General features: G+C 54.1%; 1 protein-coding gene and 1 long non-coding RNA gene across 4 annotated transcripts in view; one reads left to right on the top strand and one right to left on the bottom strand.

Annotated features, from left to right (window-relative positions):
* Positions 1 to 9,624: 9,624 nt before the first annotated feature.
* Positions 9,625 to 10,463, bottom strand: LOC141948301 (uncharacterized). The gene is made up of 2 exons (XR_012630430.1): positions 10,249 to 10,463; positions 9,625 to 10,154 (listed from the first exon to the last, which is right to left on the bottom strand). It is a non-coding gene; the product is annotated as an uncharacterized LOC141948301 (long non-coding RNA).
* Positions 10,464 to 14,194: 3,731 nt separating this feature from the next.
* The window catches only part of FRMD5 (FERM domain containing 5), a 104,718-nt gene continuing 103,916 nt past the window's right edge, over positions 14,195 to 14,996 (top strand). For all 3 annotated transcript variants that reach the window (XR_012630429.1, XM_074880556.1, XM_074880555.1), the window contains exon 1: positions 14,195 to 14,378. Coding sequence is in view for 2 of the 3 variants with exons in the window: in XM_074880556.1 (XP_074736657.1) it covers positions 14,277 to 14,378 (102 nt within the window). In the remaining variant the exon portion in view is untranslated. The remainder of the gene's footprint in view (positions 14,379 to 14,996) is intronic.

The following is a 14,996-nucleotide window of genomic DNA, read 5'->3' as shown; positions in this document are numbered from 1 at the left end:
AGGTAGCGCTCGCATCCCGCTGTTCGCAGCTCCTTCCTACCCCAGGCTGCCTCCTCCCTGCCTCCAGAGCCCCTTCCCTGCAAGCCACCCTCGCTCACAACACGTGCTGGGGGATCTTTACCTTTCGCTATCCGTCTCACTTGGTCTCTCAGCTCCCTTTGTTTTGCACAACACCTTTCTAATGGCCAAGCTGTGCCACCTCGCCCCCAGTTCAGAGGTGCTGTGCACTGGGAAGGCGCCACCGGTTGCACCGGGCCCTGCATCCTCACTCTCTCATTCAAAGGGAAGAGCTCGGCGAGGCTGCGTGCCCCGGCCCCTGTGGCTGTGCCTGCCCTGTGCCAGGCTGGCTGTGCTGACCCCCGCTGTCACCATCCCGTGCCCCTGACTCCTCCTCACCCTACGGCCGTAGGTCTTCGCTCTCAGATCCTGCCAGTAGTGGCAGCTGCAGACACTGGCGATTTCTGCTCCGCCACGGTGTCCCCTGCTGAAGTGCGTCTGATGCTCCGTGTTGTGTAGGGGTTCTTCAGTGGCACCATGATGGATTTATTCTGCAAGGGTGTAATATGGTCGGTCTGGCTGACTAATGCAATGCAGCACTGCACCATGCAACCTTCCTGCTCTGCTGGGAGATGCATACGGACATTAAATCCCTGGGAAGGGCGGTTCACCCCCCTGAAGAGATGCTCTGACAGGGAGGGGAGCAGGTCTCACACACTCTCAGGCAGGAGAACCCAGCCCGCGGGGTCCTGCCCTCTCCTGACCGGCTGCTCATGTTGTACCTGTGCTGCCCTCTCCTTCCTGACAGCCCAGCCCTGGGCACAGCCCCGCCACCACTCGTGTGCCCACTGTCCTCCTGACGCTCTGGCTACTGGGGGCTCCGTCCAGGTGACACTGGGTTGTGCTCCCATCCCCAGGCCACCCACGGCCGGGGCAGCAGCATAGCCAGTGCCAAGTGGGTGAAGGCAAAAAGCCTCCCCCCTCCATCGCCCCAGCTTTGTGTTGCTGGGATGGGGACCACTGTGCTCTGCTCCCCGTGCCAGCTGGGGCTGTGCCGCTGCCGGGGCACGTGCTGCTCCCCCTCCCCGGTGCCATGTGGCTGAGCTCTGGGGAAGACACATTTTCAGAACAGGAAGGTTAATTGCTATTTGCTTTCAAAGTCTTTATCTCATTTTAAAACTCTCTCTTTCATCTTCCCTGTCTGCTTTTTGAAGAACAGCCTTCACACATCTGGTTTTCAGGGTCCGAACCAGTCACAGGACCAGTGAGAATAAATGGAGGAGACCTGTCTCAGGGCTGCAGTGGTCCCATGTGCAGGAACCTGCATCCCAGCAAGATGGATTTTGTAGAAACAGGTTTTAAGGGTGTGGGGAGTCATTGAGCCCAGCTCCCAGGAGTGGCCTGGCCCCTTGTGAACCCTGTGTGCTTCACCTCTCACCTCAGCTTCTCTGCTGTGACTCCCAGCCGTCGGCACTGTCTCCCCTTTCTGTGTTAAATAAAGGAACCTTTAACCATCAGGTGTTTTCCTTACCATAAAGATATTTATATATTAATAAAGTTAACTCTCAGTATTCTTTGCAAGTTAAACAGATGGAGCTGGTAGGATATTTTTGCCAGCTTCTCAGTGATTTTACTCATTCTCTTCTGCACTCTCTGCACATCTCTGTTAAGAACTCAAACACCAAAACTGAATGCAGATTTCCAGTGTTGCTCTAAGCACTGGGTAGTTGAATTTTCCATGGGCAAATTCACTGCCCTGCTCTTCTCGCCATTGGCTTTGCTTGCCAAGGAGCACCCTGCCCACTCCTGGTGCATTGCTTTGCCCCCAGTGCTCTCCCAGGGCTTCCCAGGAGCAACCTCCGGCATCCTCGCCGTGCCCCACCGCCCAGGCACGGCCACTGGATCTTGTGCTCACGTGTCCAATTTTATTCTCAGCCGTATAAAACACTCTCTGTTTGGATGAGCGGAGCGTTTCAGAGCACTGTGTGCCTCAGCTGCAATTCCTTGTTAGTGACTGTCCTGCCAGGCTGTTAATCATCCATATGTTTTATCAGCAGTGATCCTGCGTTTGCTAACAATTTGCTGATTAAAAAAAATTACTACCAGGCCCTGGCGAGCCCCTCCGGAAGCAGCACTGTGCAGTAACGGCGCTGTGCTGCGGTCACGGCACAGACCTGCCAGCTGGCCAGCGCTGCCTCAGCCTGGACCTCGAGATGATGCGCCTCTTTACAAACCCCATATTATAGCACATCTGCACAACTTCACTTAATTGTATCTTATCAAGGGATGAAAACATTTATTTGGCAGAATCTACTGTCTATAAAACTGTATTGGCAATAATTATATTTTTGTCCCTTAATTCTGTCTCAATTTTTTCATTAGCTTTCCTGTCTAGAAACCTGCTGGTCTGCTTGAATATCAGCACAGCATCCACACTTGGCTTTCTTTTGGATTTTCCCTGGTATTCAGAATTGACAGCATTGGGTCAACCAACTATTTTCAGATTCAGGTGTTCCTGACTGTGGCTATTTTACATCCTCCCTGGTTGCCAATAGATTGGAAACATGAATTTGTCATTCAGAACAGACAACACCCGCTGCCCCGTCTGCTTTCCGTGCACGAAACTCAACTGTCTTGCTGTGTTGGGGGAGCTGTGGTCCAACACATTGTTACCCGACTGCTCCCAATGAACACACAGGTTGTTTCTGATCCTTCCCATCCCATGTTTTTTTTCTCTTCATCAACTTTGTACGTTTTATGATTTTTAATTGACCAGCTCATGTCTGCTTCCCCATTTCTCATTGTCCAGGTGTTGGGTTTTAATTTCTAAGTGCAGACTCATGGCAAGAATACCTTTTTACTCAGAAATACTTTGCTCCTGATTGCAGAGTGGGGGTTATCGACTGCCTAGCGAGCTCCTCTCGAGAGTGTTAGCTTTCAGTCAGATTTTTCTCTCTCTGTTTTCTTCTCAAGTCTCTTTGTTCCTAATTCAACTCATTAGAAGCATCAAATATAAAAAAATATAACTACAGTTAATGAATGTGCTCATTTAATAAATATGTTTAGTAGGTGTATTTAATACCATATTAAATACAGCTGTGTAAATGTAATGCACTTCCATTTTTGTGAAGGTTTGCCTTAGCAAGGAATGACATTCTTACTACAATTCTACATAAAGTAACCTCTTCAGAGCATTGAGTGTATCTGTCAATGCATCCATATTGATGTTCTGGGCTGGACCATCCTCTTCTCTCACGCTAAATGCAATTGGGTGGCAACTGCTGATCCCTGGGCAACCACACACTCCCCACGTGCTCAGATCCTCTTTATTCCCCCTAATAAAGTCCAGAAAAGAGCTGCAGCCTTTGGGGTCTGCCTCAGGTCTGAAGAACCCACGTCCCCCAGCACTGATGTGCTGGAGCCAGGATGTGGCCCCTCCTGGCTGCATTGGGAAGCAGACCACGGGGGAAGAGGAAAGCTCTCTGTATTGTGAACCTAAAGAGGGGGACAATGTTGTGATAACAGCATTTTGGAAACCAGCTAATATAGATGCCAATTGCTTTCCTAAATATGCTTCCACTAGGGCATTTTTTCTTACGGAAGCTACTTACAGTTCCTATGCACAATACCTACTTTTAAATTTCTTTTCTGCAACTCGGCACAATCTCTGACTCCCAGACAGCATTCAGAAATCTGCAGGGATGAGAGAATTTCATATTGACTCTAAATAAAAGGGTAACTTTACACAAAGAGAAAAAAAAAATCCAAACAAAGCAGAAGGAAAAACCCCAGGGTTTCCTAAAGTGGAAAGGAAGGTTTAATGTGTTACCTAGCGCCACTGCTGTAGCGCCCAGAGAACAGCCCTGCTGCAGCACCACGAGACTGCGTGAGCTTTCATCCTCCCCCCTTCCTCTCCTCTGAGTAAAATCCTTTGAAATGCATTTTTTTCCTTATAATTCATTAACCTGTAAAAAGGATCCGTTTTGTGGAGAAAAGGCAATTTACTGAATAACAAGGGGACATCATCGCTACATTGATTTTCCAGGGCCTTATCAATAGAAGCAGTATTAAGTAACTCGGACAGACTGGAGGCTGTGGACTAACACACCGGAATCACCTCGTTAGGCTCTAATGAATGCCAGCTCCACAGACACTGTGTTTTGCAAAGGGCAGAATGAAGAAAACCGGAACACTGGCAGAGCTGGCTGGCTGCATCACCCAGAGCCTGGGCCGGCTGGCCCAGCCTGAGGTTCGTTAGCCCGGCTTGCTGCGCCCTCTGAAATGGTCAAATACCTTCGTGTCATCAAAATGCCAGAACGTCTGAAGATCATCGAGAGGGGCAGCGGCGTCTGGGTGCGTTTGCTGCCTTTCCAGGTGGCCCCGAACAGCCATCACAAATCTCTATCTCTTTCCACCCGAAATGTGCAGTAAATGCACAAGCCCCGGGAATGCAAGGGATTATCCGCTCCCCGCTGACAGCCTAATGACGTGTCTGCAAACGCCCAAATTATCTTTGCAGTTCTCTTGCAGCTACAACTGCTAAAAAATCTGTATATAAAATGAAGATAATAAGCAGTAAATACACAACCCAGGCTGTTGAATTTTTAGATGTAGAAGCACCCCGGGAGTCCATTTTCTTCAGACAACAGGGTTCTACTAGAAACATTTTGAAGAAAGTGATTTTGAACATACTTAAGAGAAAAATAAAACCAAGTTAGGAAAAGCAATGCCCGTTGCCTGAAACACTCATCATGCACATGCATTTTCTTTACACGGTGCCCCAGCGCTGGTTGTTTTGGAAGGTGTCAGAGGCGGACTAGCTCCCTCCCCACCCTTCCCTTGGCAAATATTGTTTTAAAGCCTCTCGGATCTGTGCAATGTGTGTTTCAATTATGGAGCTTCACCCGTTCCTCCTTCCTTCGGAAAAATACTAACGGAGCATTTGATTCTCCCGCACGGCGGTGGGATATCTCCGCAGACAGCCTGGCAGCATCGCAGTGGCATCGTGGCGTGTCTCAGCCTGACTGTGGATGGCAGGATGGGACCCGCAGGACAGGACCTGTGGAATGGGGCCCACAGGACAGGACCCACAGGATGGAACCCACAGGATGGGACCCACAGGACAGGACCCACAGGACAGGACTCACAGGATGGGACCCTCAGGATGGGACCTGCAGGATGGGACCCACAGGATGGGACCCACAGGACGGGACCCACAGGACAGGACCCGAAGGATGGGACCCACAGGACAGGACCCGCAGGATGGGACCCGCAGGCAGGGCAGACAGTTGTCATTCCACATTTATCTGTGGAGCCATCGCCTCCAGCAGCACGTGGAAGCTGCAGGAGCAGACGTCTTCTTCCCACCGAGGTTCTGAAGAGGTTTTACAGATGGAAAGGAAGAGCCTCCAGCCCCGTTTCATGCAAGAGCCGCAGAAATACTCCTGCAGCCAAAGTGGTACAGCGATGTCGGCCGGACAGCCCGGTTCTCCCGCCTGTCCCTTGCTCCGACCCCTGCAGGCTCTGCGGCCGTCCTGCCCTGCCCGCGGGGCAGGTCCCTGGGCCGGAACGCTCAGGGGGTTCACCCATACAGGGGAGCTGTACGAGAGCGGAAGCGACAGCCCCTCCGCCTGCCACTGGAAGAATGAGGCAGAGTTCAAAACAAAAATGCCATGAGTAGTTTAGATTAAAACCAAATTAAATCTGATGCTCGTCAAACCTGATGCTGTGAGGAGGAGCGGCTGGAGCAGAGCGCTCAGCTATTTGCTATTAATAGGGTCAGGCTGCTGCTGAGCAGCCTCGCTCTACCTTGGGGCAGCACACCTCCCTGCTTCCTCAAGGAAAGAGATATTTTAGGAGGGTTCCCAAAGGCTTCTGTCTTGCCATCCACTCGCAGAGGCTGGGGAGCAAGCTTGAATTAACCCTGGAGGATGAGCCGTGTTTTTTTCTGTGGGAAATACGCCAGCTTGGCTGCACTCTGTGCACAGCTCGGAGCCAGGGTCAGCTCAGACGTGGCTGGCAGCCCGCAGGCAGATGGGGCCTGTGGCAGCAGCAGTGGCACCCGCGGCTGCTCTTCTGCGGTTTGGAAAAAAACACGGAGTTCAGACAATTGTGGGTGGGGTTTTTTTGTCAAGGGCCTTATCAAGTGTCTGGCTATGGGGTGGCCTGTCTAGTTAAGGTGAGAAGAGTTATACCTGACACTTGGCCCCCCCAAACCCTGCCCCCATCTCCCAGTGCCACCCTCGCTCGCTGACATCCCACCCGTCACACCACATGCAGCGGGACCCAGAACCACACGCTCGGCTTCTGCTCATCTTGGCTCCAGACCCAACCCTGCAGCTTCTAAAACCAACCCTGGGCGATCCCCACATGCCTGCCCTCGGCAGCTGCTGTAAGTTATTACCACCTTCCCCTGCAATGAAATGCCACCCAAATTCCTGCAGTGCCTGGGTCCTCCCGTACTTGGCACCTTCCTGCTCGTTTTGGCTGGTTGAACACTGGCTCTGGTGGTGTGAGGGCTCTTCTGCTGCCTCTCGGTGCCTGTTAACACCTGGGGAGCCAGTTCTGGTCCCAGTCCCAGCCCTGGGGAGGTGGCAGGATGGGAGCCCTGCACAGACCAGGGTTCCACGGGCACGTAAAGGATGGGGCTTCAGCAGAGCTGAACAGAGTTAAGGTGCCCAACACTTGTTGGCTTGTGTGCCCAAGTCCCCCAGGTGTCCTTGAAAAGTAAGTAGTTACTTACACTTAAATTCTTGCACTCACATCAGTGACAGCATTAGCAAATACAAGACCTCATGCCTGAAAAGCAGGAGCCAGGGGTGCAAAGCCTGAGATGGAGAGCAAAAATCCCCAGGACTGCTTTTCCTGCTGTCTTGTTTCTGACCCCTGCTGAGCACCCTCTGGTCCATATGCCTCACAAATTTCAAGTCTTCTTTTGCAATCAGGAGGGATAATTTTTTTTTTTTTTTTTGACAGAGACTGTGATTACTTCTTAGTCATGGAGAGCAAGAGGCAGAACTTTCAGAAAAATACCACTAAATATCACAAGAATCATCAAATAAATCATAGGCACTGGCCATGATGCACAGGGTGGGTCATGGCAAAATGTCACTGGGTGTGTTGGTGGGGACACAGGACCCCAGTAATGTGTTTTTATGGACCCCTCTGTTCACAGTACAGAGTCCCCAGAGACAGAGATACCCTTCCCTCTGCCTGTTACAACATTCACAGAAACAATCTGTAAATAGAATTATAGGAATATTTTACATGGATTTCTGGGCTGAATTCAGAACTATTCCCTAAATATAAACCAGAGCGTATCTTGCTAGCAAAAAACTGCCAAGAGTGTTTTTCAGTGTTACCTCTGTGAATACCCAAGGAGACTGAAAGTTGTATTTACACTTTTAAGGACTGGTGATGCAAATGTCTGCCAAACCAGTGACTCAGAAACAGGAGAAAATCCTGCATGCCCCGTCTAGCCAGTCGCAAGTGCGGTACCTCCAATCTGGAGTCTGCCGCGAGCTCACGGAACAACGCTTTTTCTGACATACTTAGGACTAACTCTGCAAGCAGGGAAAGAAGTCAAAGCAATTGTTTGCCGTGATTTGCCAACTTGAACAGTCACACCTTGTGCTGTCTCTCTCCGCCACGGTGGTGCCGTGGGTGTGATGCTGAGAGCGGGCAGTGAGCTCGCCGCCACGTGGGGCTCAGCCATGAAGATCTCCCTAAGGAAAGTGAAGAAACCCAGGGATGAAGAGCCTAAAAAGGATCTTTAGGACTGAAAAAAAGACTGGAGACTTTGAGCCCACAGGGAACCTCATAAAAGGTACAGGCTCCGCCTTGTGAAGGGAGGAAACTGTTTTCCTGGAAGACCCAAGCCCCGCTAGATGCAATCAGAAGCGAAGGTGGGAGACACGTCTGGCACTGCCCAGGGCTCAAGGGGGCCCAGACCCACCTGGAGAGCTGGGTGGGGGGTCCCACGGGGAGGTGCAGGCCCGCAGCAACACTGAGGGAGGAGAAGGAACGAGATGCACGGGCACAGACTGCATCTGCTGCAAGAAGACTCCATCCCAGGCAGCATCCTCCAGCCGGGAGAAACGCCCTTGGTAGAAATTCAGCCTTGTTTGCTGGGGAGTGTGGCTGCAAACGCCCTCAGGAGATGCTCCTTCGCCAGGTGACAGGCTGTGCTGGAGAGCAGCGTGTTACAAGGTGTGACATCAGATGGAGACTTTTAAGTGTTGCTAGCGTGGAAATTACATTGCTGTAAACCAGGATGTTTATGGGGGCTCGTTGCTGGTCCTGCTGAGCAGAGGCTCTTTGGTAACAAATCCCACCGCTCAGAACTGAGGCTGAGCAGGGTTGTCCCCAGACTGTAGCCCGGACAGTGGTCCCTGAGCACAGGACCCCCTGTCCCCTTCTTTCTCCATCATTGTTGCCACAGGTGACCTGCAGGGACGACCTGCACCGAACCCACCATACGTGGGGCTGCAGAGAGCTCTGAGCTTTGCTGCTGCTCCTCACCAGGCTCTTCCCAGCACCTTCCCCACCCCGGGAGCTGCTCTGCATCCCTGCAGCTCAAGGAGGAGCGAAAAGGTCTCTGTGGCCAATGACTGTGACCCACCTAGCAGCACAGGCTCTATAATTACTCCCTGCAATACCTGCCTCAAGCCAAAAATTGTGTGCTAGAACTGAAGGAGACCTCTGTCTAATGAGCCTGTCCCTGTATGTCAGCAGTAATTAATGTGCATCGCCCTGCAGGTTCCCACCTCCTCCTAACAGGCTGAAATTTTATCCTCTGGTTACAATTGCAAATTATGGCTAAAATTTTAAATGCCTGGGAGTCGGAAGCTGGATGCTACAGCCTGTTCCCCTGTGGGTATATGTGGGGCAGTTGCTGGGACGGTTCCAGCCCCTTCTTTCACTCCTGGCCCTCTTACTCCTTCTCTTTCTCTCTCATCCTGAGTCTCCTCCTTCACTCACCTTTCTTTGCCTCCTTCTTTTCTCTTCAGCTCCGCATGAAACGCCCTCCAGGAGCGTGGGGGGGAGATGGTCGTCTCTTGTGACACATGAAGCCCCCTCTGAGAACAGCAGCCCCTTCCTGTCAGATGGTGCTGCTAGAAATAATACCAGGATATATAGAAATAATAATGGGACCAAAGACACACATGCTAATACATATGGGGCATGTCGTCCTCCTTCCCCCTGTGCTGGAAGAAATCATGGGAGAAATAAGCCTCAGGAGGTTGTTTGTTGGTACAGCACATCTCTTCCCCAGCCAGCCCCACCACGGCCGCTGCATCAGATGTGTCTGAGGGACATCATCTGAGCCTCAATAACTAGAACTTACTGACCTAATTTTGCTGGAGGAGGTAACTCAGTTGCTGGTCCAAATGTTTCCCATGGCCATTGTGCTCGGCTGAAGATGGAGGATGTACAAACACTAGCTCAAGGGCTTCCACACTCCACAAACATTAGCTGATGGTGGAACACTCCCTCGTCTGCATCCCCTGGAAAGATCTCCCGTCTGTAACCAGCATGCAATTCTAAAACACTGGCCTAAAGCCAGTCATGGGTCCTGCGTCGGTTACCATAGTGTTTATAATTATTCATTATTGTAGAAAAATACTGTATGAAGAATAGACAGGCATTTATTCCAGATTCAGGCCAGGTAGATGTAAGGAACTCAGACAGGCTGTGGGCTGGTTGCAAGAGCTAGGTGGGCCTCTTTCCAAAAGAGGTTAAATCTTCTTTTCCAAAACTTTTCATAGCAAAAAGTGATTAAGGGATAACAGATAATTTTGTCTTCGGTTTCTATCTCTTCTCAGTGTGTAGAAAACTGAGAGCAAGTGTGAACTGGTGAACGACTGCCCACTTCACGCTGCAGATAGCCTGGGAGAGCAGGCCGGGGATGGTGAGCTCGCCTGATTTGGAAGGATAATGATAACTCTGGCAGAACTGTTGGCCATTGAAATTGTGTGCGCACCCTGTGAGCTGGGCCACGTTCTGACATCTCATCCGGATGGCGCTGGGCTCGTGTTGGAGCTCAGATGATAAGAACCATTGCTTTTATATGATCTCAAATTCAGGTACCTTCTGAAGAGCAAGCGAAGCTGACAGCCTCGTTTCCCAGCTCCAGCTGAAGAAAATGCAGAAAGTACCTAAACAGAACAGGCTGCAGTTAAACAGGAAATGCCAGTTAAAGCAGAGGTCCATATTTTGTCATCTTGAGCACAATAATTAGCTATTACTTACAAACATTAGCGTAGTTTAAAGATGAACAGTCATCCTTTACCGCTGTGCCAGGTCAGAGTGTGGCTGCTGGTTAAGCCGAGGTCCCTGGCCGAACCCTGGTGCCAGGCACATGGGCATCCCCCAGCAGCAGCAGCCGGTCTCCTGGATGATAAACATATGGATGATAAAGTTATGGATGATAAATATATGAATTATAGATGATAAATAGATAACGCATGACATTTTCTATTGGAATACCTGGGACATGTAAAGAGCAATGCATTACTTCTGAGTATAAGGCAGCTACTGCATCTTTGCTTCTGTTGACATTAAATATTCAGACAGCTGAGGACTCTCCAAACATCACCTGAACACACCAGGCTGGGTCAGCATTAGCTTTGTCAATGCACCATCTATTATTGCACCAAATAAATGCAAAGTAAGACACCTAATTGGCTGTTTATACTTTGAAATATGTCAGAGATACTTAGGCTTGACTGTGCTGGTTAAAAACAGGCACATTCGACCCAGAGCCTGAGGCAGCCCAGGAGCCACAGCAGGGATGAGCCAGGCATGGTGGCACTGGTGGGACTGGTGGCACTGGTGCAGCCTCAGTCAGCATGAAACGGATAGAACTTGGTTTCTGGTGGCACTGGTGGCACTGGTGCAGCTTTGGTCAGCATGAAACAGATGGAACTTGGTTTCTGGTGGCACTGGTGGCATTGGTGCAGCTTTAGTCAGCATGAAACGGCCAGAGCTTGGTCTCTGCCCCGCAGCAGAGGCAAAGAGCATCCTGAGGGCACCTGGGCAGGGTTTCTCAGGGGCAGCTCCGCAGCCCCTTGTCCTGCTGCGTGCTGGATGCTTTGGAACGGTCTGTAATGCAGGTGCCATCCTCAGGGTGAGGGTACGCTGCTCTGCTCCCCTGAGCAGCAGAGACAACCCTGTGCCGTCCTCCCAGGGCTCCAAGACACAATCTCAGTGAACTTTAACCTACCGGCAGACAAATATATCTAAGAATTCACTTTAAATATACATTTAGAAAGCTGCATTTTGGATTTTTGAGCTCAAAACTGCAAGTAACAGAGAATTCAAATACGGGGAATTTGTAGGATTTACTGTGTTAATTATTAAAAAGAAAAAAAACCCTGACATTACTCATCAAAACTGCATTCTTGTCGATCAAAGCTGGGGAACAGAGAGTATTTTTATAAAGGCATCTCCCAGCCTTTGATACGCTCAGTGGAAAGCTTTTCAGGTAGTTTGAAAGCTTTTCAGGTAGCTGCCCTCAGATGTCTGGCTCTAGCAACGTTCCCTGTTCTGAGGATGAGTCTGAGGCAGCGGAGGGGGATGAACTCAGTCAAGGGGCTCCTGCACTGCCTCAGCGAGGGACTTTATTAAAAAAAAATGCAGTTTCTCTGCCAAAAACTGGAACCTCAGCAAAACTGTTCACTTGGTCGAGGAACGAAGTTAATAGCCGAGCCGTGGCATGGGTGAGAGGCTCCCCAACAAAGCCGTGGCTGCTGTGGCATGAATGCTCTCTTCATTAAGCCGCTCAGCTGGCTCAGAAGCTTCTGTTCCTGATGAAAGCAGCACCTGCTAATGCTGAGGATCCCATTCTTCATTAACAGTTCAGCTGGTTCAGAAGGGGAGCTCGGAGGCAGATGAACAATTTATGCAGAGTGGGATACATGACAAAGTAGCAGCTACTTTAGTGAATACAAGCATCTTTGTAAAAGCGCCCAGATGGTTCAGGAGCGAGTCCCATTCTTTGTGAAAAGCGCCGTTGTTGTTCCAGGCTCTGCATCACGCCTCCTGACAACGCGCCGGGCACAACCCATCTTCCCAGGGAGCTGCAGAATTCAGTCTCCCGACAGACATCCCGCACAGGCCAAGTCTGTGTTTGCCATCTTTTTTTTTCCAGCAGAATAATGTTGTCTTCAAGATGTTGCCCCCTGGCCGGGTCTCACTGCTGCAGCATTGCTGCCTGTGATACCTCCTTCCCACTCTGTCATTTACATTAATCAGACGTTTAGATTAATTGCTTATTGGATACTAAGATAAACGAGCCTGTGGTCCCTCCATGGGCACAACCATCGCAGGGGTGCGCCCAGGCTGAGGGGCAGAGCTGGTGGGGCCGGGGAGGCAGGGGCTGGGAAAGACTCTTGTTACTCCTCGTGGGGACAAGCCCTGAAGGGTATGGCCCCAAAAACAAGCACCAGGACCCTGGCCCCACACGCAGCGTGGGCTCACCACAGCAAGCACGGTGTGTCGAGGAGGCGAGAACCTGGAGAGCCCCGGTGCCTTGGAGCAGAGCTGGGAAGGGGTTTGCTGGGCGGCACGGTGCACGGCGCTGCCTGCAGTGGGGAGAGGTCTGGCAGGGTCGGCAGGCTTGTAACGCGGGTTTGTAAACCATCTTTCTGGCTGGGAAGGCGGGGAATGAGCAAAGTTGGGGCAGAGATAATACAGGGACCAGTTAGAGAGCTGCCCAGCTGGAGTCTAAGGCTGGGGCTCAGAGAGGGGGGACAGGCACTGCCTCAGGTACAGCTGGAGGGGACAGACACGAGTCTCCAGGCAAAGAGGAGCGGAGGCAGGAGGGCACAGCGGGGCCAGGGCCTGTGGTGCAGTGGGATGGACTGGAGGCGGCTTAACACAGCCCCTCGCTGCGGCCTGTCTGGTTCAGGCGTTTGTCAGCGCGTGCAGAGCCGGGGTTGTGGTGGGCGCTGAGCTGAACCCCCTCCGCCGGACCTTTCTCTGTGCAGGGGTGGCCATGGGTGGGGTGTGACACCCTGCGGAGAGTGGCCAGGGCCAGAGGCAGAGTCTGGCCAGGCTCCCACCCCTGCTCGCTGCCACCAGGTATTTCCCTTCTCCAGAGCAGCACCAGCTGCAGCTCCGGCCGCATCCCAGTGAGCACGGGTCACCCTTAGGGTCCATTTTGCCTGATAACTATGGATTTAAAAGTTCCCTTCCACTGCGAATGAACACCAAGAGAGAGGCTCATGTCCCGGGGACCCCCTCAGCCTTTGGGCTGGCAAACTGGTCTGCCAAAGGGCCGTGAGAGCTGACCCCCCCGTGGGGTTACAACCCCTTAACCCGGATCTGGAGAGAGCAAGGGCGCAGGTCGGGGCTTCGGCAGCGACTCGCCGGCCTGTGGGGTCGGGTTTATTCACCCGCCGTCCCCACGGTCGTGGCCTCCTCTTCTTCGGGGCGGGGGGAGGGGGCAGCAGAGGGCAGCTCCCCATCTCTCCGCTGGGGCGGACAGAGCGAGGACGCGCCTGGCCACACGCCCCCAGGCCTGCTCGCCATCCCTGGCAAGACACGCCGCAACAGCAGCGCTCTCAACTGCCCCCACAAACTGTGGGGGTGCCTCCACAAACTGGGGGGGGTTTCTCTGCAAACTGGGGGGCTGCCCCCCCAAACTGCGGGGCTGCCTCCACAAACGGTGGGGTTCCCCCCAAAACCGGCGGGCTGCCCCCACTGCCCCCCCCGGGTGGGGGGGAGCCCCTCGTGCGGGCCACAGGCAGCGGGGCCAGCGCCCGCGGGCAGAAGTTGCGGGCAAGAGCTGAGGACCCCCGCAACGCCCCCCGCTGCCCCCCCTCCCGCCGGCCGGTGCAGCTCCGCGCACGCAGCCCGCCCCCTCCTCCGCGCCCGCGGAGCCCCCTCCCGCGCCGGGCTGCCCAGCGCAGGCGGCGGAGCCGCGCCGCTCCTGCCGCATTGGTTTGCGGCGGAGCCCGTCACCGCCTCGGCGCCGAGATTGGCCCCCACCGCCGGGCGCCGGGCACCCCCCCGGGCCTGCCTCCACCCCCCCGCGCCGTGCGCCGCGGCCCGCGGACGGGCACGGGCACTGCGCTCCCTTCCGCGCCGCTCCGCGCTGCTCCGCTCGGCCCGCAGCGGGGGCAGGGCAGGGCCGGGCCGGGCCGGGGCGGGGAGGGGGTGGGAGGGGGGGGGGACACGCACGCACACACACACACACACACACACACACACACACCGCACCGGGGATGTGAGCGGAGGCTCCGCATCCGCGCCCGCTCCGCGCCCGCCTCGGGAAGATGCTGAGCAGGTGGATGAGCGGCAGCAGCAGGAACCTGGACCGCGAGTACAACTGCACCGTGCGGCTGTTGGACGACAGCGAGTACACCTGCACCATCCAGGTCAGCCTCCCGGGGGGGGCCGGGGGGGGCTGGGGGGGGCGCCGGCGCCGGGACAGCCCCGCACAGCGGCCGCGCAGCCCCCGGAGCCGGCAGACAAAAGGAGCGGAGCGGCGGGGGAGGGGGGCACCGGTCCTGCCCCGCTGCCGCGAACAAAGGCGGGCACCCCCCCCCCACATCTCCCCCCCGGCTCTCAGGAGACGACCGGAACAGAGCTCCCCCCCTTCCCCAGCTCCGCATCCGCGGAGGTGTGCAGGGGCAGCGCGGAGAGCCGCCCCTGGAGCGGGGCAGGGGCAGCCCATGGGGGGGATCGGGGAGGTCGCGGGGGGAGCCCCGGCCGTTGCCCCGCGGACCCAGGAGGTGCTCGCCCTCCTCCGCCGGCTGCGGAGACTCCGCGCAGCGGGGTGGGGTAAGGGGGCAACACTCCGGTGACAAGTGAAGTAGCGGGAATGGACACCCCCTCTTCCCTCTCCCGGCCTCCGCCGCACCCCGGGGTGCCCCGCTCTGCCTCCCTCATTAGCGCCCAGCTCTGCCGCTTAATGACCGGTTGGGACTTGTAATTAATCGTACCGGAGCGGAGGGGACGGGGCGCGCATCTGCCGGGCTCTGCGGGCCGGGAGG

The sequence above is a fragment of the Strix uralensis genome, chromosome 11, assembly GCF_047716275.1.
Source record: "Strix uralensis isolate ZFMK-TIS-50842 chromosome 11, bStrUra1, whole genome shotgun sequence".
Lineage (NCBI taxonomy): Eukaryota > Metazoa > Chordata > Aves > Strigiformes > Strigidae > Strix > Strix uralensis.
The sequence above is the reverse complement of the archived record's forward strand: the minus strand, read 5'-3'. Positions and strand labels throughout refer to the sequence as shown.